Raw genomic sequence first — 22,532 nt, 5'->3', positions numbered from 1 at the left:
CAAGGAGTGGGAGGCTACGTGAGAAGAACACTTCTGATTTTTACTGCCTTTCCCCTTTTAAACAGAAGAATTTATCTCTGTCCACACAAATCTGTTCATGGTACTCTGAGCAATATATCAGCATCAAAAATTCAGGACCTGTGAAATGTTAGAGGTTTTCAGAAAGCTGCTGTGTTGAAACTTGAGGGAAGAAACACCCGAGACACATCTGTAGAGGGGTTTAACACAGTGGAGCCTGAGTGCTGCCTGTTTTAACACCTTATCTGACAAGCTCTGTTGAAAGAGACTTTATTGCTCAACTCATTTCAGTGGATTTGAATTATTCCTTCTTTCCGTTTACTTCACCCTGCAATCTCTGATAAATGCACACTCTAAGCCCTGCAGTAACAAACTCTGCTTAATACAGCGTTCCATCTCAGATTTTAACTTCTTTGTCCAGTGGCATCTCAAGGCACCACAAGAACACCAATCTTTCCTACCAAAACTGTAGGCAGAGATTTACAAGAAGCCTCCATCCTTGAAGAACAACCAGAGGACGAAGCGATCCAAGTTCAGCGGCATGCCCAGAGGGGGAGCACGGCGACAGGCAGCGCCCAGGGGACCCGCGGGGCTGGCAGGCACAGGGGCTCTCGGCGTTGTTTGGGTCACTCTGAGCCCCATCGCCTGTTCTGTGTGCAAAGGCTCCCTTCAGTTACCCGGCTGCAGCTGAGGGGCACACAGAGCCAGGGCAGGGAGCTCCGCAGGGCTGGACCCGGGGGCTGCGGGGCAGCCGGGCCGGGCCGGGCCCTGCCGAGGGCTCACAGCAACGCCCGCAGCCCGGGCTGGGATGAGCAGCTGGGAAAGGCCCTGGCGCTGCTGCGGACGAGCCCCCGGTGCGTGCCAGCCCCGCTGTCCGCCGGTGAAAGGGCAGCGACCCCCGGGCGCGGCCGGCCCCCACCGCCCCCCGCGGACCCACCTTGCGCAGCGTGCCGAGGAACAGCTCCTTGGCGAAGGCGCGGCGGGGCGCGGCCGTGCGCAGGCCGCAGGGCCGGCCCGGGGCCGGGGCTGGAGCTGGGGCCGGGGCCGGGCGGAGCGCAGGGCCCGCAGCAGCAGCAGCACCGCGCTCATGGCCGCGCTCGGCGCTCCGCTGACGGCACCGCCGAGCGCCCGGCCCCGCCGGGGCGGGGCACGGCCCGCAGCCCCACAGCCCCGCGGCCTCACCGCCTCACGGGGCGGCGCTTCGCTCGCAGGAGCCGCGGGGATGTGCTCCATCCGGGTGACCTGCGGCGGGCACGGCCCCACAGCCCCGCGGCGCTTCGCTCGCAGGGCCCGCAGTAACGCCGCTCACGGCTTCCTCACGTCTTCCTCACGGCTTCCTCACGGCTTCCCTGGTGCCCTCCCCTCCCCGGCCCGGCAGCTCTTGCCCGAGCCGCACGGTCCCGCCGAGAAGCAGCTCTTGGTGCAGCCTTTGAATCGCCCTCATGAAGCGAAAGCCGCGGCGCAGGCCAGCCCGCGAGCAGCACCGCAGGCAGGGATCGCTGCTTCCCCTCCTGGAGCTGCGGGACACGCTGGGCTGCAGCGTGGAAATCGCCCCCGAATCTCCCAAATCCAAGCCTGACTCCCCCTGCTCCGTGTGTCGGGAGCCGGGGCAGGATGGTGTGGGCAGCTCCAACCTCCCCTGAGCGGCCCCGCACTCCTGCAGCCCTTCCCGCACATAAACAAGTGTCAAAGACCTGTCTGCTCGCTGTGCCCTGCGAGAGCGCTGCCCTGCACCGAGCATCCCCCTCCTCCTTCACTTTCCCTGCCATCCCTCTGGCAGCAGGTTTTGTCTTTTTTTAAAAAACCCAGGTGCCAAACCTGTGTGAAATTACTGATATTCACTGAAATCTGGCTGAGAAGCACTCAGTACGGGAGGTCACGGTCAGTTTTGTGGCACCATCACCCCCCAGCCGCTGCCTCACCTGCAGGTGGCTGGGGCTGCTCACCGACACAGAAGGGCTGTTAAACGCGTGTTGAGCTTCATTTACTCAAGGGTGGAATTAATTTGTTTGAACTATTTATTTCAGATAAAATAATCCCTTTAAAGGCTGCTGCTACTCTGTCATTTTAGGCATGTCCATGTCCACCTGCCTTCACTTTGCTTTGGTCTGTGTGGAACTGCAGAATGTTACAAAATGGCATTTGCAAAAAGAACAAGTAAACACAGGCTTAATGAACTCACTTATTTTGCTTCCTGTACTTATGACTCATAAAATGAAAATCCTTTAATGTTGTAACCCAAATAAATTGCCATGTTGGTTGCCTCTCGACTGTACTGCAAGTAGGGAACAAGAAGGGCTGAGAGTGAGGGATCAGGAAAAGGTAAGGATGTGCTCAGCTCTGATTAAGTAACATTATCCTGCTTCTTTTGGTTTTGAAGGGTGGAAAAGCAAGAGGTGATGTCTAATCCTCCCAGGCAGCAAACAATGGGTGGGGAACGCTGAGCTGGGTGCAGCACTTGGCAGTCTTTGGGGTGCAGTGATGAGGTGCCAGTGCTTGATGGTATGGATAGAAGGGGACACACCTCAGCCTTGTGACACGTGGGGTTAATGGGGCAGAGCCACACCATGTCCCTCTGAGGGGACCTGGGTGGCACTGCCACACCAGTGCCACATCCCAGCTCTGGGCAGGAGAGGTAAAAAATGATAAAAAAATTAGTTTTTTATCTTCCTGGGCAGGAGAGGTGCAGGTCCCACAACACCTGCCAGACTGAGTATCAGGAATGAAAGGGTTAAACTGAGGCCACCCTCTCCTGAGACAAGTCAGGCAGGTTCTGGTGATGTAGGGGTGATGTGGCAGCTTGAAAGAAAGGATAAACAGAGCGTGGTACAAACTGCTTGAAGAAAATGATCCAAAGAGTGAAAACAAGGCTGGGCAGTTGGGAAGCACAGGGAAAAGATGCCTCATCATGAAGTCCACAAGAACTGAGGCAGCAGCCAGCACACCCCACCCTGTGTGTTCACTCAGCAAGCATGAGGATGGCATTGTGGGGATATCCTAAATAAATCAACACCTGGGGTTTTCCAGTCACAGGGGGTGATATCACACCCGCAGCATGAAACTGCAGGTGGACCATCACTGGCACAGAGAATGCTCTGTCCCTGCGCTGGCACCAGTGGTGCCACACCACAGATCTTCTCCCATCCAGTGCTGTGTGTAACCACAGCTGAAATCACACTGCTGGCAGCTGCAGTTCTCTGCAGAATCCCTCCACCCTGACCTGACACATCTTCAAACTGCCTTGCACAGAACTGCACCATCTACTAAAAAAAAAGTTAAAACAGTATTTTTCTCTTTTGCTTCAGCAATATGCCCAGCCTTTTCCTTTCCCCACTTTTATTTATGACTCCTCTCTGCTGTCTCTGCCACTGAGATATTCATCCACGTGTTCCCATCATTTCAGGTTCCCTTCCTGGGCCATCCAATCCCTCAGCTGTTACAGCTCCTCATAACCCACATTTTGTGAACAACCACAACTCCCACAGTGATGTCCATTTCAGCCCATTCCACACAGAAGCGGAAAAATTTCTTCCTGAGAAGGAATTAATGCAAGAGAAGTGGATATCAGTAAATGACTACAATAAAAATACCCTTCAGCTTTCCTTTTTATTCTTCCATATTTTTCCAGCAGCTGCTTAAAAACTGGTATTCAGCAATAAAATGACCTGATAACATTTAGGTCTTTGAGACATAGATATTTTATTTACTGAAAAAGTGTTACTAAACCACTTTACAAAAACATTCACCAGGCTTTGCAGCACTTCCAGGAAAATACATACAATTCCTCCTCTCTTTATGCAATCATTGTTTGCTCCTGTTCAAGCTGACAGATGGTATGAAAGTTTTGCATAACTTGACATCCATAATTGTCTTTCCCACAGGCGTGTGCTCATCAATGATGTGCTCATTGCATCACCTCCTGACTTGGAACATTTTTTTAAAAAGCTGTTTCACATATGAAATCCTGGGAAAGGTGAGGGCAGGAACGGGTATTTCCACTTTTGCTCCTGGTTGTGGGCTGTGCAAGTGATGTGATGTGTTTGAAACCCAGATGTTAACATGGTCACTGTATAAATACATCAATAAATTCGTCCAGGCTCTTGTCCATCCACACTGACTGGACTGTGGCCATCTAAGAAACCACCTGAAAAATAAAGACCCATTCTGTTAGTCAAAGGGACTCTCACAACGTCAGGTGGCACTTGCAGGGAAATTGTCCATCAGCTCTGCCATGTTAGATTAAAAGGAAGCACTAAATTGCCTCATGTTTTGAAGTATTTTATATTTTATTTCACGCTATAATTTTTTTAACAGCCAAATAAGATTTAGTTTCTCAAGCAAGGGAAAATGTGCCGGAGAGTGTATTGAAATCAAGTTTCTGGCTCAGTGAGGGGAGGTGACCTGAGCTCAGTGCAGGAAAGAAGCTGTTGCTGTGGGACTGCACCCAAGGAGCTGTGGGCCAGCCTGGAGAGTGCTGCCTTTATGTCACACCCAGGGGACAGTGATGAGTGAGAGGCCAAGGCTGGCTATAAAAAGACCTTGCAGCAACTGGATAAAGCACATCTTGGCACTATTAATGGATACAGAAGGGACATGGGTCAAGAAGCTCTTTGCCAAAATAACCTTCATTGCACTGTAATGTCAGAGACAAGGGAAGAGCTCCATGAACTCAAGAACATTTCATTAATAATTATTAGTACAATATTAATAAACTATTATCTACATTATTTATATTGAATAATTTAAGTATTTATATTAAATAATTTATTTATATATTTATGTTAAATATTTCTATTATTAATTTAATTTATTATTTATTTATTAGTTCAATGAGGCATCTCTTTCTCCCTTTACTCATCTGGGAAGAGAAACAGATGACCCAAAATGCCAGTGCTTTTTCACCAGCTTTTTTTCAAAGGCATTTCAAATTCCTGCAGTCAGAGGAATTGCTGAGGACATGTCCCCTGTGGTTCACTACTAATATATAGACAGGTTGGGTTTGTGTGTTGGTTTTTTTTTGTTTTTGTTTTTTGTTTTGTTTTGGGTTTTTTTGTTTGTTTTTGTTTTTTGTTGTTGTTGTTGTTATTGTTTGTTTTTTGGGTTTTTTGTGGGTTTTTTTGCATGAAGCTATGCTGGCAGTCTGGAAATTTGTGAGGAGGGTAATGGAATATTGCAACAGCCCAGGAAACTGCATATTGTACTAGTAGAAAAAAAATAGGAAGAGCAGAAACAAAGTTTCCTCCTCCTTTAGGCACAAAATACACAAACAAAAGATTTTGAAAATGTACAGATTGGCATAGCAGAGGAGTTAGCACATAATCAAGGACATTTTTAAAACCTGCTGAAATGCCATGAAAATTCAGGGCTATAAACACGTGGGATGCTCCAAGTCTGAATTGGAATATTCAGCACATTCGTCACTGGGCTGGAAAATGTTGCTGCTCTTCCAGTTTCAGGGGTTGAAGGACAACAGAAGCATCTCAAACTCTGCTGATTGCAGGGGTGTGTTTGGTTGGTTGGTTTTTTGGGGTTTGGTTGGGGTTTTTTTGGATGTTATTTTTAATTACAGCAGAGTCATTTTTTGGAGCCTGGTGTAAGGGCTGAGGCAGAAGCAGAGACACGAGACTACCAGAAAGATGGCAAGGACAATATACAGGATGAATCATTAAATAAAAATGTTCTTCCTTGTTGGAGATGGACATAAAGAAATATTAGCCAGCAAGTGAAGGAATATCAGCCAAGAGAACACAGGGAGCTGGTGGAGGGGGAAGATGCTCAGGGGGTGGGCACCTCCCTTCAGGGCCCCACACTCAGCTGAGCTCTGCTCCTATAAAAAATCACTACAAAGTCAGACTGGCAATGGTTAAATGAACTAATTTCCAGCCTTGGTTCACTCTGATCCCACTGCTGAGTCACAGAACTCCTGCACCGTCCCTGCTTCTCCCACTTCCCTGGACACTCACCCAGGGCCCATCTCCTCATCAGAAACCAGGCACTGTGCTGTGGCAGAGCTGAGAAACTGCAGAGAAAAGACATTTCCATCATGCCCTCCTAATATTTCATTTGCCTTGGAATGAATTTCCTCTGCTCATCTTGTTAAAGACAGATTATTTTTGCTTTGCTCATTACACAGACCTGTCTAAAGCACTGTGTCCAAGGTTGAAAAATAAATGAAAGCTCCAGTGGTGCCGTTACCCAGCAGAGCTGATGGATTGCACTCTCCTGTGGCTGCTTTCAGCTGCTGTGTCTCGTGAACCATGCTGCTAATTTCACATCTCAGTTACTGCAAAAATGCTAAATAAAGGTTTTGTTGTTGTTTTTTATTTCCATTTTATCCCTAAAAATGTGTGATTATTCACATGGCAAAAATGATAAATCTAAAGATTTGAAAAAGTGAAGAAGTGATGGCTTCAAGTCAGCATCACCCACACACAACTTTCATTTAAGTCTTGCTTAGCTGAGAAAGTACTTCCAGCAGAAATATTAATTTAAGATTTTCCTAACTTTCATGACCAGCCTCATCCTGAAGTTGATTTACTTTTGCTGAGTAATACAGGATTTGTCTTTAATTCTTGAAATAATAGGAAACAGAAAGAAGGCTTACTTTAAAAAACTACACCTAAAATGAATTTTTTGTGTGGTTCAGATATTTCTATTAAATTGGTTGTGCTATGTTCCCTTCCAGGAATTTTACATCAACAAAATATGGCACCAAAATCACTAAGCAGGGTAAAAATCCAGAAAGATTCCTTTGGAAAAGGTGTATTTAATGCAGCTGTAACACAGGGTGGAGATGAATAAAACACTACACAACTATTAAAATAAATATATGCTAAAATACCATACCTGTTTTTATGAAACTCTGAATCAAAATCAATCATTAAGGCCAACTGGAAAAAAACAAAGTTAAATAGAATTCATTGATTGTTAAGTCAACAAAAATCTGAAGAAAGATACAGATAAAACATTTGAAGATCTTTATTTTGTTTTTCTGTCCTTTTAATCTTGCATTTCTTTATTTCAACAACAAAAAAAAAAAAAAGGCAAAAATTCTTGGGAAAGAACCTGTTTTTAAAAAGTTGCTATCTAGAAGAGCTTGAGAAGTTGTTTATTGGATGACGACTCATTCCCACAATCTGTGAGTGCACTGCCACGTGCAAACCTCTTGTCTTCTCAAAATCTGCTAAAGTTCTACAAATCCTAATTTCTAAACCAGGAATAGAAGCATCAGTGAAGAACAGCTCTACAAATTCTTCTACTTCCACTAGAGGATGTTTCACTGGTCACCTTCAAAGGGCTCCCACAGCTCAGAGTGGCACAGAGGATGATGGTAAGTGGGTACTTACCTACCAAAAAAAAAAATTGGTGAAGATGCGCATCCTGAAATTACAGCCCTCCAGAAAGAGGTCATAGTTGACTATTCCCACAAAATAATTCAAGAATGTCCTAAAATTTGTAGAAAACAGAAGCAAACATAGTGTTTAGTTTAACTGACAGCTGAGCATTAGCTTGGCCAGGCTTTCCAGAACACACTACAATCTCCTGGAAAGGCTGGAAATGCACCAAGTTCAGGGCACAATGGACTATCCACTGGTGATTATCAAAGTGTAACTGCAATTCAAACACTGGGAAGGTCACGTGTGGCAAAGGATCCTTCAGGGCTGGAAACTGAGACACACAAACAGAGGACAAGGAGTAACTGGGCAGTACTTACTCGGTGCTGGGCTGAGGGGTCCGGGGCTCCCTGCCCGTGGCCACGAGGCACTGCCAGCTCCTGGGGGTTCCACGGAGCAGCCCAGGACTTGACCCTGGAAAGGACAAACGGGGCCCTGCCCAGGCAGGGCACAAGTGCCCTGGACAGGAGCTCCTGAGGCTGCCTGGGGTCAGCTGGACACACAGCCCCTGGGACCGAAGGTCTCAAAGCTGCCAGCACTCTCCGGGGCTCGAGGGGTTTAGGAATTGTCCACCAGGACCTCTGCCGTGCTTCCCTGTCTGCACATCTGGGTGCTGGAGTCACTCTCTCCCTGGCTGCACATCTGGCTGTTGGATTCATTGCTCTTTAGTGACTCTAGAACTCAATTTATTTCAGCACTACCCCACCAAGCTGAGTGAGGACGGGTCACAGACTCCACTCACCACCTCCTCCACCTGATCCTCAGTTCCTGGCCCCTCTGAAGTGAGCAGCACAAATCCCACTGCCTCAGCAGGGCCAGGATACCATTGGAAGGAATTTCCTTCATTTCAAATATGAAGAGTTGAAGCTCTTGGATTGCATTAAATGAGAAACAAAGAGTTTTAAATGATTTATTTGATTTCTCCACATGATCACAGTTATAGTTTTACATCAATAGGGTCTGTTACTACTTACAAACAGAATGCATATTAAAATGAAAGCACTCCTTTCTTCCCCAGAGTTACAAAAGGGGTCTCGAGCCTCCCCAGAACAGAAGCTTCTTGTAAGCATAATGATTTTTGAAGTCTTTAAGAGTCTGCATTCAAGACCTAATTCTAACAGTTTAATACAACTCAAAGCTGATTTAAGTTCCTAGCAGGAGATAGGCAACCTCAAAGTGACTGCAGACTTATAGTAATGCTAATTTACACACTATGTACAATTTAGATAATTCTCTATTCCCCCTACTGGTCCCATTTTCACCACCCCCTTTTCTCTTTTCCAAATTGAATCTTGTTATTGGTTCCACTTTTCTTTGAAATATATACACGAGAATCCATTTTTCAGTCAAGAAGTGCGATGGTATTTTACAAGGGAACAGCAAAATGCATGCTTAACTGCAGAAAACACACAGCTTCATATGGAACAGCAAGTCAACATCTAGAGATTCAGTGTTTAAATATCTGCTGACTGTCTTTCAGCTCATTTTATCAAGAAACAAGAGGCTTCTGCTGTATGCAGTACATGATGGGAAAATCATTCTACACTGTATGTTAGACTCTTTTTTTTAGCAATACAAGACGCACATTATATTAGGATGAACTTTGATTTTTTGTTTCTTTACATTGTTTTACATTTCATTCTTAACTTAAAAAAATAAAAACCCCAAATATATATTTGATTGTTGTCCCAGAAAAGATTTTTTTTGTTGTTGCCACACCTTCATTCTTTACGTTTCCCTTTCATTTGTCCAAATCAACATTACTGCTTTGCCACATCGTTTATGGGAAGAGAGAATCACGGTCAGTCTATGCAGTTCTGTACCAGTTTGTAATTGGCAATGGTATCTGATAAAAAACCCTCTCCATTCTACTCCTGTCTGCAGGCTGAAGAATTCATTTTAATTCATTTTCTTAACCCCAGGCAGTGTTAAGTGCTGGAATTCTCCTATTCTAGGCACGACCCACACTGCTCTAAGCAACTGTTGATCAAGGATGGAGTCAGAGAGGTTTTACTATGACCCTATACAAGCAGCAAAGGTCTGGAGACTTGTGCTGACACCAAGACACTTTTGTTTGGTTGGAGTACATAGAAACACATAGTCTAAGAAACAAAACAGAACAAAACTAGGGAAAAAAAAAAAGTAAAGTCCACTGTTTCTCCTCCTTGGCTTGAAAGAGCAAGAACAGAGTTTCCAAATCCCGTGCTCTCAGGTTACCAGTTTTGGTTTCTAACCAGCCTCCAAGTGATCTGTGATTTCACACTCCCTGCAGGCCCAGGGCAGGCACATTCTCCTCCCCAGTGTCCATGGAACCATGTGGAAATGTTTCTGTGCATGCACGTTTGTGACATCTCCTCAACACTTTGGTTCACAAATGCATTGACTGCACATGGAAAATCAGTGGGCAGGCATTAAACTGTGGCTCACTGTTTAAGCACAGAATATATGTAACTCTAATTTAAATGAATGAAAGGGTTTTTTAAACACAAAGCAAATGCAGATCTGGGAGATTTAACACCTTCAGCGTTAATCAACACAGTGAGTCAGATTTTCCTCTCCACTGCTACTGCATATTCTGCCTTTATTCCATCTACAGAATTTTACTTCCATTATGCCTCTGCATCTGAAACAAGTACAGACTCCATCACCCAGTGAAGAGGAGCTTTCTTACCTCTGTTTTAATTAAAAGATGCAGTTTCTCAGAGATGTTTGCACCTAAATGGTTCTTCATCTTTTCTGGAACAACCTATAAATTACAGTTAGACTCTACTATTGGTAGAGATGTATGAAGAAAAGTCTACATATTGAAACATGTTATCACTTTACTTCAACTAATATCAACAGTAACACTGATATATTTTGCAATTATACAATATGTAGAGTGTAGCCTCACACTAATAACATTAGATGACATGCAGACAGTTCTACTTTCCCTTATAAGAACAGTATATATTTTTTAAACTGCAAGGAACAGAGCCTCAGGGGACCCAGGTGAGCCCTCTTAAGGTAAGCCGCAGAATTTAGAATAGAATGAGTGACACAGAAAAAGAATAATAATCACTTGTTTTCTTTTCATGGAGATCATTCTGAGGAGAAGGAGCAGAAGGGGAAAACATATTGCACATGTGTGAAACAAACGTGGACTGCTGGAAACAAAAGGCTAAACTCTAGATTGCTGTATTTGCTCTCTGTGGAGGTGAACAAAGTGCTCAGTTTGCAGTTCTGCTGGTATTGTGGTATCCATGGTATGAAAGGGAAAAAATGACTGAACCTCTCCCATCCTCCCCACGCTAGAGATGCCATGAGCAAGCCAACAGGACAAGTCACTCTGTTGCTCCCATGTCCTCCCGATTTGGGACGCTTTTATTACTGTTTGTTTTCTGTTCCACAGAAACCCGACTGGTTGGAGCTGTGATTACTTTTACCCATCTCTCACTGGAACTTTTTGCTCATCCTCTTCAAGGTTTGCTTTTAGGCTGGTACAGTTTTGCAGTTGTGATTCCTTTGTCTCTACTGTTTAGGTGTTAAGTCCTTGCAGTGGCTCAAAGTGCTGAAACTACAAAGTAGGTGCCATGGATAGCTTTGTACAGGATTTCGGGATACAAATTGTAGAGAAATTTGCAAATTGTTTGGTTACAACACATAAGCAACAACAGCACAGCCTATTTTTATGTGATGTCTTGCAACTAACTGGACTATGGAAGTGAAGGTTTGAGCATAAACTCAGCCTGCTGAGTGCTGGGTGTTTCAAACTAACAAATGTGATGAGTAAAAATGGTAAAGCCACTTCATTGCTAGCACATGGCTACATGGAATTACAGATTTTGAAATTTTTTTAATATATATATATATGTCGTGGTTTGGCCCGGAAATGTGTTTTTGGAAAAGTCTAAGTCGGGCCAATCAGTGGCCAAATTCAAAATTGGCATGTGATATGGCCACTGAGAATCTGGATACGCCTCTGAGAACACACGGGGGTTAAAAGCAGGAGATTCCCAGAGAACTTCCTCTTTGGGAATCCGGCGTTGGTGAGTAAGGTCTGGCCTCTCCCCTGCCCAGCTGCGTCTGGGTGGGGCAGGGGGAGGCCATGACAGGGAGGAGGCTGGGAGCCCCAAAAGGTGCAGAGGTGGAGGAAAACATGCAGGGGTTGATGAGAATTGAGATGTCTGGGCAGCCCCCCCCCGGAGAGAGAGACAGAAATTGTGCTGGCAACTCAGCCGGCCAGAAGCGGGGGATGCGTCGAGAGAAGGTGCCCGGCAGATGTGGGAGTCCTTGGGCAGGCAGAGTTGAAGATTTTAACCCCTTTGTAGACTAATAGAAACCTTACAAATACTGAATCCTCCTGAATCAGGATGAGGTGAGAGAGAGATGAGAGATGGGCAAGCGTGAGGAAAGCTGGAAGAGAGAAGAATCCTGAGTGAAAGAGATGATGGAGTGGCCTTGGGCTGGACTCTTTCTTGTATAGCCATGGACAGACCCGTGTTTTTTCCCTGTGACCCAGAGACTGTATTTAGGGGGAGGCAACACCCGGGAGTCAAGAGTGAAGCAGCGGCGTGAACAGAGATGGCTGAAGGGGGTGTGAGATGCCCTCTGTCTCCACGGAGAGAAAGATCTCTGTTCATGAGGCCCCTCGGCCCCAGGGGGTGAAATTTGGGGGGGACTGGTGTCCCAAGAGTTGAGAGACTGCTGCTTCTGGAAGTGGGTGGAGCATCTTTAAACGGGGAGCCCTAAAAGCAGTCCTGGCCCGTGTCCAGTGGTGAGAGCACTGGACATGGGGGGGAGAAGTCACGAGGGCCGATGTTCTTTGGGTGGGGCCATGGGTGACACGGAAGCACAGGAGGTTTCAATTGTGCTTCCGGAAAAAGCCCATGAGGCAAGGGGGGACTCCTCTCTCCCTGATGAATTTGAAGGTTGATAATTTGAGGGGTGGTGGATCTCTGGAGAAAAGGGAGGGGGAGGAGGAAGGTATCTGGAAGGTGTTCATTCTTAGTTTAGTATGTGTTCCTTTCTAAATTTGTAATAAATAAAGTGTTATGTTTTTTTCCCCTCCATCCCCGAATGAGAGCCTGCTTTGTTCTGTTCCCGAGTCACATCTCACAGCCACCATTTTAAAAATATACCCTTCATGGGGGCCCTAGCATTGTGCCAAGGTCAAACTATGACAATATATAAAAAAACCCTATACTAAATTCTAAAGCAAACCTTCAAGTTTTAGAGCACTTCCACTGGAAACACTCTGGACTAGAATTCAGCTTCGCTGGAGGTAAAAATGAGCAATTATGGTAAACAGGAACCAAAGTAGCTGAGAAGGATGGAGGTTTGCCATTTTCATGTTTGAGATGAATGTTTTTGCAGTGTTTACATGCACCTGGCGGAACTCTTCCCATGTGCTCGTTCAATCCATATGCTTACAAAAGAAATGTGGATCATGTAAATTCACAGTTATCACAGCCTTTAAAGTGTCTAAGAACTTGTGTGACCAATGCTCGGAGGTGCCCCCTGGTAGGTGGGCACCCTCCATTGCTACGGAATAATTACTGCATCTTAACGAGTTTGCTTACCTGAAATAGCAGAGCAGCTCTAATACTGATTACGTATGATATCATCGTGTTAATAAAATAAGGATTTATACAAAGCAGTATTGGACTATAACATTTAAATGCTATGTTACTTGGCACATTTAGTAATGATTGCTTAGAAATCTTAACAAGTCCAGGGGACTTGTGATGAAAATACTGAAATGTTTGAAATTGGTTTCTAACGTTTAATGGTTTTGGTCTACTTTCATATGCTATTCATCTATTATACTGTCCTATCAAGTAAGTGGAATTCCTTGTAAAGTCTATATTGCTAGTTTTGTGGACTGAAAAAATTTCTTTCCAAGCACAAATGTTAACTATACAGTATATATATATATATATATATATATATATATTTATATTTATATTTATATTTATATGTATATATTTATATTATATAAAGTTTACTTACGTACTTTCATCAACCATATCAGGTCTACTTATTTTTTTTGCCCATTGAGAGTAAAAGAGCAAGAATGCAACACTTGGTTCTGTCTGACTTTTTTCCCTGTTTTTTTTTCCATAGGCTAGCTTTTCATTATGTGTGTAAAATTGTCCAGGGGTTTGGTGTAAAAGGTAGCTTTCCTCAGATTCAGCAAGCAGCACGTTGTCAAGGCAAGTTTGGAAATAAGAACTAACCAGATGGTGGTGAACATCTATCCAGTAGATAAGTAAAACCAGTATGGCCTGGGCTAACTGGAATTATTTTATTTAGTAACAGCAAGCCTTTAAGCTCATTAAATGGCCTGGGTAAAAACTGACGGTGTGATTTTGTTGCTTCCTCTAAGTGCCTTTGCAGCTGGGTTTGGAACTAGAGTCACGAGGAGGGCCTTTAGGCCTAGACTATGGTGCTGATGCCGCTGTGTTTGGGCTTGGTGCTGGCGGCGGCGGGCGGCGGGGGCGGCCCGTGGTGGTGCGGGCCGTGGTGCGGGCCGTGGTGCGGGGCGTGCGGCAGGTAGGGGCCGTGCCCGTGGCCGTGCCCGTGCTGGTGGTACTGGTGCGGGTGCGGGTGCGGGTGCGGGTGGTAGTGGTGGTGGTGGTGGTAGGGCGGCGGGTTCTGGTGGCAGAACTGCGCGTGGTGCGGGTGCGGCGCGGCGGCCGCGCCCTCCGCGTGGTGCGGGGTCTGCGCGGCCGCGTGGCTCTGCGAGGGGGGCTTGCCCCTCTTGCTACCGAACAGGGAGCCTAGGAGTGAGGAGGAGTTGGGCATAGTCTGGTGAGGGCGAGATGGACACTCTCGGGTTGATGTAGCTCTTCGGCGCATGTGAGGACTGCTAATGATGGACCCCTAAAAAGAAATTAATAGAAAATAAAAATAAAAAAAAAAATATCTTGAAATGTTCGGAAAGGGAAAAAAAAAATTAAAAAAAAAAAAAAAAGAAAAAGTTCACACTGACCCACAAACTCCTCCTTTAGGGTTAACATGGGTGGATTATGTTAGAGAGCTCTAGGGGAAATTTTATCTCCACCTTCCCTAAGTGGCCAGTGGGGCACTCATGCCCTTCTTAGAGGATGTTAAGCATTGGGTGATTTTCTCTCAATATTTTGACATAAAGTGATATGACTTCAAATTAAAAAAAAAAATGTCACGGAAATGTAACATGATATAAGACCTACGAGTGTGTTTTTAAAGGAAAAATACATTTTAAAATACTGCAAAAAATACCATACTTGCTTTTTTACCACAAAAAAAAAGCGCTAGATTAAATGCAACCTAAATAGTTAAACATACAGCAGCAAATATTACAGTTACAGCTCAGATTTTAAAATGGTATTTAAATATTTATTTATAGCAGTTTTCCACTACTATATATGACAGTGCTGCTTCTCAGGCCTACCTCTGCATTTTGTGTTAAATGGAACCATACCATTTTTGCCACTAACATTTCTATGTGCTTATATTTTTCTGACCTATGGTCCAACATTCTCTATTATTTAGCCTGGAATTTAGTTGCTGAAGTTGAGGGTTTGTATTTTTAAAGAGTTATGGGACACAAGAGTAGTTAGGCAAAGTATGCTAGATTTAAACTGTAATCTACCTAAAGCAAACACAAAAAAAAAAAAAAAAAAAAAAAGAAAAAAGAAAAAAAAAAGAAAAAATCTGCAAGCTGAATTCAGAGACATGAACAGTATATATAAATGGTTTGAAGATGAATGAAATCTCATGAAATCCACATTGAATTCACCTATCTGAATAATTTTTTTTGTCCTCCCATGCCCTATCTGTGCAATTCCATGGTGTCATGACTGCATACATTTAGCAATTGAACTCGAAAATAAGCAATGGGGATGGTTGAGCATGACAGTCAATAGCTGTAGCTAAATATCAAACAGCAAGAACAGTGTACTTGGTAACAAAGAGCAAGGTGGGCTTTTAAGCTGGGACCAGACTGAAATGGTGGCAAAAGGACACATCATATCCATTTCACCATGCTGGCAGGAACAAAGGGAACAAGGTTAGCTCAAACCAAAAATGGCATTGCTCTAAAACAAGCTGTCAGTGCTTTGTAAGCTGGAAGAATACAGAGTGAATAGCCTAGGCATGCATTTTACTCGTGGCAGGCAGGTTATATATATGTGTATATATATATATGTTAGAAGAAAAAAGAGCAAAAAAATATGTATGTATATAAAAGAAAGGTTTGAAATGCACATCATCACATCCAGCTAGACATCAGGAACTTCCTACTTACTTCCATATTGCTGTCTAGCGATCCTGCACTGCTGCGTCGCCCACGCTTGCCTGCCCAGGACATGCAACAGCAGAGATTAGAGACTGCGACACGACCGGCGCCAGGAGCCGCGGCCCCACAGCCCCACAGCTTCAGGGCCAGCAGGGACAGCAACTCCCTGCACCTGCCTGCGTTTCTAGGGGATCAGTGGAAATTTGGAGAGCTGCTGGTGCTGGGGATCGGCTCACACGAGCAGGGGGTGATTATTTTGTTGGTAATTTGCACAACTTTTGAAGTAGAGGTGTTTGGGCAGCTGGGTTTAGTGCTGCGCTTGTGATGCTGAGCAGCAATGATTTTAAAGGGTTTGGTTTACTGGAAGCTAATCGGCCATGGAGGTTTTTTTTTCTTTAAATATTGAGATATAATTGTGGGGTGGCATTAACTTAAATGCAAAATTTAACGTTGAAATATTCTGAACTTCAGTGTGGGGCACTGTGAGGGCCATCGGTTTTATCAATTAATCCGTTTTATCACTTCATCGGTTTTATCATTTTATCGAATTTATAATTTCAATTTCAGCTTTGAACCTCAGTGGATTTCATACAATATTCTTTCATGAGGTTTAAAAAAAACCCTAAACTTAATTTTTGATCAGTAAATCTGGAATCTGTCTTGACATTATGGCTAGATTTTGTTTGTTTAGCTGTGCAGTGCTTTATCTTTAAGCATGTTGGATTTGTACTCCAACAGTCTCAAACTGCAAAAACTTTTGCCTAAACCCACACGTGAAACTCCAGACAGTTTGCCTAAAGAGCCAGAAGACCTCAGTGGCTGGATAGGACACAGGATCTCAGATTTTCTTTCTCACTTCACAGCAGAGAAAATAGCATCTGGCTGCAGTGGAAATAGAGATTTTTAGAAGATAACTTGTGGAGCTTTGCTTTGCAAAGTTTCAGAATACTTTCCTGGCAGGGTGCAGAAACAAAGCTGAGCTTTGAGGAGCCCTCCTGGTGCTCAGAGCTTCCCTAAAATCTGCAGGGCTTTCGAAACCAAAGCTTTCTCAGCACTCTCTCCTTGTTTTCCTGCAAGGCCAAATATCAGTCTCCACCCTGCATTGGCTGCATTCAGAGTTTTCTACACTGAGAGGTAGTTTTGGCAGAGAATGTGAGGATTTCAGCATCACTTAACCAATTAATGATGTACCCTCATCACAGACACCCCAAAAGCACCTGTGATCAGAACTAGAGAGCAGTGGAACTGCTCATAGGGCAATTCAGACTACCCAAAGGATCAGGATGACCAAAAACTACCACCTGCTGGATTTATAAGCATAGTATTGACCTGGTTGGTCACAGAACACTGCCCTGAAACAAGTTTCTTGTAAGAGCTACAGTTCCAGGCTACTGGAACATTCTCCCCTCTTAAAAAGAGTTGCTCCCCAGTACAACCCCTCTGCAGTGACATTAAATTGAGGGGAAGGCGTTTGTGGTCAAGGTGTTGTGTTTGACTTGAGAAATTCATTGGGATTTGGAACAATTTCCCTGGATGGGCTCTTTGTCAAAAGCTCACTGCTTCATCTCCTGCTGCAGTTTTAGCCTCAGCCAAACTCTACTATCTTATGAGTCCCCCAAGAAAAACTGGGTTTGTTCATCCCTTATGTTGACTCCTAGTCAGGTTTGATATTTTTCTGCTCTGATAACGGGATTAGTACTGATTAACACTCCAACCCCTCTTGCTTGCTGATGCAAACACACTGCGGCAGCCACCTCGGAACTTAGCAGTCAGGGTTGCAAATAAGACTGAGAGCTGACACGGGGCATTAAACGTGGCCAAAAATGAAGGAAAACACAACAATCCAATGCCTTTTGTATATGGCAGGAGTCACAGTCTGATCAAATAACCACGGACACAGTAAATACGGACAGAGAGCGACAGATGGAATTTTGCTCAGAATAACTCCAGGGCAAAGTAGTACTTGCAAAGCCAAGAACAAACAGAAAAATCCACCTTAAATGCCTGTAATTTCCCTCAGATAGGCACTACTGCCGTACAGAGGCTTAGTTCTTTTTCTTAAAAACAAATTGATCCCGATTCTGTGCTGACATGCAGTGTGGTGGGTTTACTCAGTAAATCCCCTGGAGCATTCCCCCTGCCAATGTGTGTTTATTCCAGACTGTTCCCTGGTCTTTGGGATAGCATCCCATCGCAGAAATGCCTCCCTGGAGCTCCAGCCTTCACATGCATCTCAGGGAAATTCTAAACTAGAACTGCACCCAAGCATGTACTGGCAGGATAATTAGTAGCTGTGGTACAAAGCAAGGTGGTATTTATCAAATCTGAAGATTAGTTTTGCTTAATATATTAAGCTTACTTTAATATTTTAAGGCTGTTAGAGTGGACTTTAATTTATAAAAATAAATTTTCAATTAATTTAACCTTATCTGTTAGATATGAATATTCCTTGCAAGAAATATCTTGAACTTACACAAGTGTATGCCTCATATATGAACATGCACTATATAGGGCCAAGAACATTTCAAATTTATAGTAGAGATATGAAGTGATTACAAGATTTTTACAAACTTAACCATGCCAAAAGAATATTGAGCTTCATTAATAAAGGCCACTGCACCTTGCAGAATGGATGTGTGCAGGACACATCACAGGATGTGTGGTGATCTCACAGTTTAGGCTACAGATCAGCTCAGTACATGGAAATATTTCTCACTCCTGCTCTGTAGTTCTTGAAACTCTTCTGGGCCAGTGAGATAACTGATAGCTAAAGACTATCAATGATTTGATATTATGATTTAGTATTATGATTTGGCTTTGAGTGTCTTGGGGGAGAAAGCTTGGAAAAAAGTTTTAAGTTAAATTACTCTCTCCAATGACTGGAGAGACCACTTTTGAGGGGGAAAGTACTGTTTGCCACCTTTACATTTTCAGCTTGTTTTTGTGTGAAACAGGTACAATCTTAAGATTTCACACTGAAACAGAACTATTTTAATCCTGGAAATACCTTTGGTTTTGTTTTGATTTTGCAGTAATCTTTTTTGGCCTGTGGCTGTTTTAGACAAGCCCAGCTCTCAGTAACAGGAACCACTGCACCACCCTCACCTGGTCAGTACTACCTGGCTGTGCCAGTTGTGGAGTACTGGGGCAAACAAGAAAACTGCAATTTTTAAACCAGTTCAGTGTGTAAATACTACTCCCACCTTACAGATTAGTGATGTGGGAATAAAGTTTGAATTCCTCTGTAAACTCAATGTAAAAGCACTGGGTCCCCCAGCAATTCAAAGTGGCTGGAATTCAAATTGAAGAACCTAAAATCAGTGCAATGGGACTGTTTCTGGGAGAAACAGAATGGGAAACACAGCCAGTCCAACTCTTTCTGCTCTGCTTTAGTGACCAAATCATTCTTCCTGTGGAACAGTGGCCATGAGGGGACATCACACTTTTCCTATCTTTCTGTAAACTCATAAAACTCAGCTTTAGATTCATTAAAATTTGCCTGGCTCTAATATTTTTGTATAAATTAAGAATTTCAAGGTCTGGAAAAAATAAATTCAGTTCTTCCAGCTCAAGAATGTGCAATAAAAATTACACATTTATCTTTAGAGAAAAATAAAGCCCTAAATATTTTTGACATATTCGCATCTTGGAACACTTGGATGTCACATTCTGTTTTATATTCCATGGAAAGAACTGTCAAGGCACAAGGAACAACAGCATCTCCCAGTGAAGAGATCCTCAGCACATCCTTCCCACAGCTGGGAGTTGAGCTGCTGTGGCCAAGGCATGGAAACACTCTCAGGAAAGGATACCTGATGGACACATCCTGCTTTTCTGTGCATGCCCAGCCTAGGAGGCAGAATCAGTCAGGGTATTTGCTAGATCTCAGAAGCTGCTGAATTGTCACTCAGAGAAATTTAGTAATTTCCACAGCCTCCATTTACTGGGATGTCTGGGGGACAGCAATGGATTTTTTTCCTAAATAGTTCTGTCAAGTACCTGTGCAGCCAAATGCTGTTCAGTCACATTTCCCTTCACTGAATAAACAGTTAAAATTTTGAGTTTGCAATGTTCACTGGACATTTACCTGCCTTCCTACATAAATATGAAATCAGGCCATTTTCTCTTGTTTGTTAGATTTATTTTTGATTCAAGGTAGAAAGGTCTCTCTAAAAATCTACTTTCCTACAGGCCCACACACTCCTGTTCCTCCTCCTTGTTCATCCTGTGCTTCATCCACAGAAGGATTTGAGGGAACCTAACTCAGGCCTGTTTTAGAGAAGCAATTTAATATGGGATAATCACTGAGGGGCAGTATCTTCCTAACTGAAAGAGATTTCTTTGCTTTTCTGTGGATCACTTCTCCCACATTAAAAATAAAATTAGCCTCACATGCAAGCTATTCCCTGAGAGAAGGCAGAATGATATGGATCATCTCCCTTAAGTCATTCCACCAAATAACACAGCAAATAACAGGCTGGTTGTTTCTCAAGTCAGTTGCACTGCACAAGACCAAACAGAAGCTCTCCATAATTCTCAGTTATTTCAGGTTAAAATTAAGTTTAGTTGGGTTTAACAAACTCATTGATAAACCCTGCAGTCTGTGAGTGATTTCTACTTTTTGTCATGGAAAAAGGTTATTTTCAGTAAGAAGCATGCCAGTTGTAGGCATGCCCTGTGAAATGTGTTTGTGATTACAAATGTTGGTTTGTTGAATTAAACCCATAATATGAATTCAAATACATGGCAGTGTTTGAAAGAGAGGGATGAGTAATTCTAATGGAATGAAAAAATTAATCAGAAATCACATTTAGGGGTACAGATACCCACTGAACTCACATATTAACAATATGGTAGTTCTCATTCTAATGAAATAAAACCAAAACAACAGAAAAAGATGAAGTATCTTCAAATCTGAGAGATAAGAGTGGTGAAGACTAGGGCTTGATCTAAAATCCGCTGGAGCCAAGCAAGCACCAATAGTCAACTTCAGCCTGATTTTGGATCAAGGGCCTAAGTCTTTTTAATGAAGCACATGGAGATGTGAGTATGAAAGCCTAAACAGAGAAGAAAAGAATTGAAAGAGCTCACTCTCTACATATTTGTATGCACATACATATACCCACAAAACACAGGCTATCATTTCAGTTTACAACAATTTTATTTATTGCAGCATAGCTAATGTCTCCTCTTTAGTGAAAAAAAAAAGGAAATAGGTAAGTAGTGTCTACTACCAAAGATATACAGAATATTGAAATTATGACTACACTGGACATCATCACTGCAATTGAAAGAACAAAGCAGAGTATGCAACACAGCCTATGAACTAAAAACCAAATAACTAAAAAAAATAGAGTTGCTACTATCTATGGAAGTACTTTCTGAATAGTGGACATGGTGTTCAGATAAGAGTTCTTGTCAGTGACAGGAATCTTTAACACTGAAAGATTACATGGCTATGCCAGGTGTGAGGCAAACCATCAAATAAAAACATGCCCAACTTCCCCTGGCTTGCTTTGGCTAACAAATTGTATCACCACTGCTTTCCAGTCTTTGACCAGTTAATAAAACTTAAGACACATCAGTGGCTTTGTGGGTTATCAGCATCCTTGTCCAATAGAGCTTCTTTGGTTCTGTTGCAAAGAGTACTTCACAACAACCTCTTTTTGCAAGAATTAGGAACTGTGTCTGAGTTACAGAACCAGAAAAGAGCATCAGGGGCACACTGGTGTTACACAGCTCTAGAGAGAATTTAGTAGGGCTTCACTCAGTTTCATTCATCGAGGTGGTGACACAGGTACACTTGAGCACAGAGTACACAGAAAGCGCTCGTCACACAGAGACCAGGAGCTTTCCTTCCCTTTCCAGGCCTAGTCTATGAGGGGGAAAAAGCAAAGGCAATGAAAAAAAAAGAAAGGAAAACCAAGTGAATTGCTCCTAGCACAAGTCAGTCACTTCTGTTTTATTAAAAACTTACAATTTTTCCTCTGTCTTCACTGTCCTTTAAAAGTTTCTATAGCAACCTACAACGGCTTTAATACTTTCAAACAGCAGCCGCTTAACAGAACAAAGGTAAAAAAAAAAAACCCAAAACAAACAGAAATTAACCACGAGCCGAGGAGGGGGGAGTAAGGAGCTACTTGGAAGTGTAAGATTCCACCACTGCTATTTGTGGAGGCATGCAGCGAGCCGGGGAGGAGAGGCAGCTCTTACCTGCTTCGGACAGGTCGCGCAGGGAGGAGCTGAGCGCGCTCCGCTTCAGCCCCTCGCCGCCGGCGTAGCTGTCGTCCAGGCACGCCCGGGGCAGGGTCCCGTTCCCGGAGTCCTTCTTCAGGCTGGAGCACTGCGACATGCTGGGACGCACCACCCCCTTCTGCTTCTCCAGCTCGGCTGCAACACACACGGGGGCTTTTACAGGGGTGTTTGTGGGCATGAAACAACCCAGAACGTCCCACAGGGAGTTTCACCCCTCTACCCACAGCTGGATTTCTCTTTTGGGAAAATGGGATAAAATTTCATCTTCAGACACTCACGGGACTACCAGCAAAATGTATCGGTTTGGACCATGACTTCCTTACTGACCACAGGAATTGCAACCCGGAAATGAAGAAAAATTCAATGAAGCTTATTGGAAGAGCCATCATTGGGAATTTCAGTGTGAGGTAAATTGCCCTTAAAATTCCTGCTGTAATTTGTGATACAAATCACAGAGCCAGCTCTCCTCTGTCCACATTATCCCTAAAATTCTTACAGGAATTTATAGTACAAATCACGGATCCATCTTTCTTCTCCACATTATCCCTAAAAATTCCTGCAGTAATTTATACTACAAATCACAGACCCAGCTCTCTTCTGTCCAA

The 22,532-nt window shown here is 43.7% G+C and overlaps 2 protein-coding genes across 2 annotated transcripts in view; one reads left to right on the top strand and one right to left on the bottom strand.

Moving 5' to 3' along the window:
- Positions 1 to 22,532, top strand: part of LOC135308305 (uncharacterized) — a 624,983-nt gene that overhangs the window by 466,165 nt on the left and 136,286 nt on the right. The gene's annotated exons all lie outside the window — the stretch shown is intronic.
- LOC135307421 (IQ motif and SEC7 domain-containing protein 2-like) overlaps positions 13,830 to 22,532 on the bottom strand; it is a 48,452-nt gene continuing 39,749 nt past the window's right edge. The window contains exons 3-5 of the mRNA XM_064431875.1: positions 21,886 to 22,062; positions 15,682 to 15,731; positions 13,830 to 14,276 (exon numbers count right to left, since the gene is read on the bottom strand). Coding sequence (XP_064287945.1) covers positions 13,830 to 14,276; positions 15,682 to 15,731; positions 21,886 to 22,062 — 674 coding nt within the window. The remainder of the gene's footprint in view (positions 14,277 to 15,681; positions 15,732 to 21,885; positions 22,063 to 22,532) is intronic.

Source organism: Passer domesticus, chromosome 9 (genome assembly GCF_036417665.1).
Source record: "Passer domesticus isolate bPasDom1 chromosome 9, bPasDom1.hap1, whole genome shotgun sequence".
Classification (NCBI taxonomy): domain Eukaryota; kingdom Metazoa; phylum Chordata; class Aves; order Passeriformes; family Passeridae; genus Passer; species Passer domesticus.
Note: the sequence above shows the minus strand (reverse complement) of the source record. Positions and strands in the feature narration are given on the sequence as shown.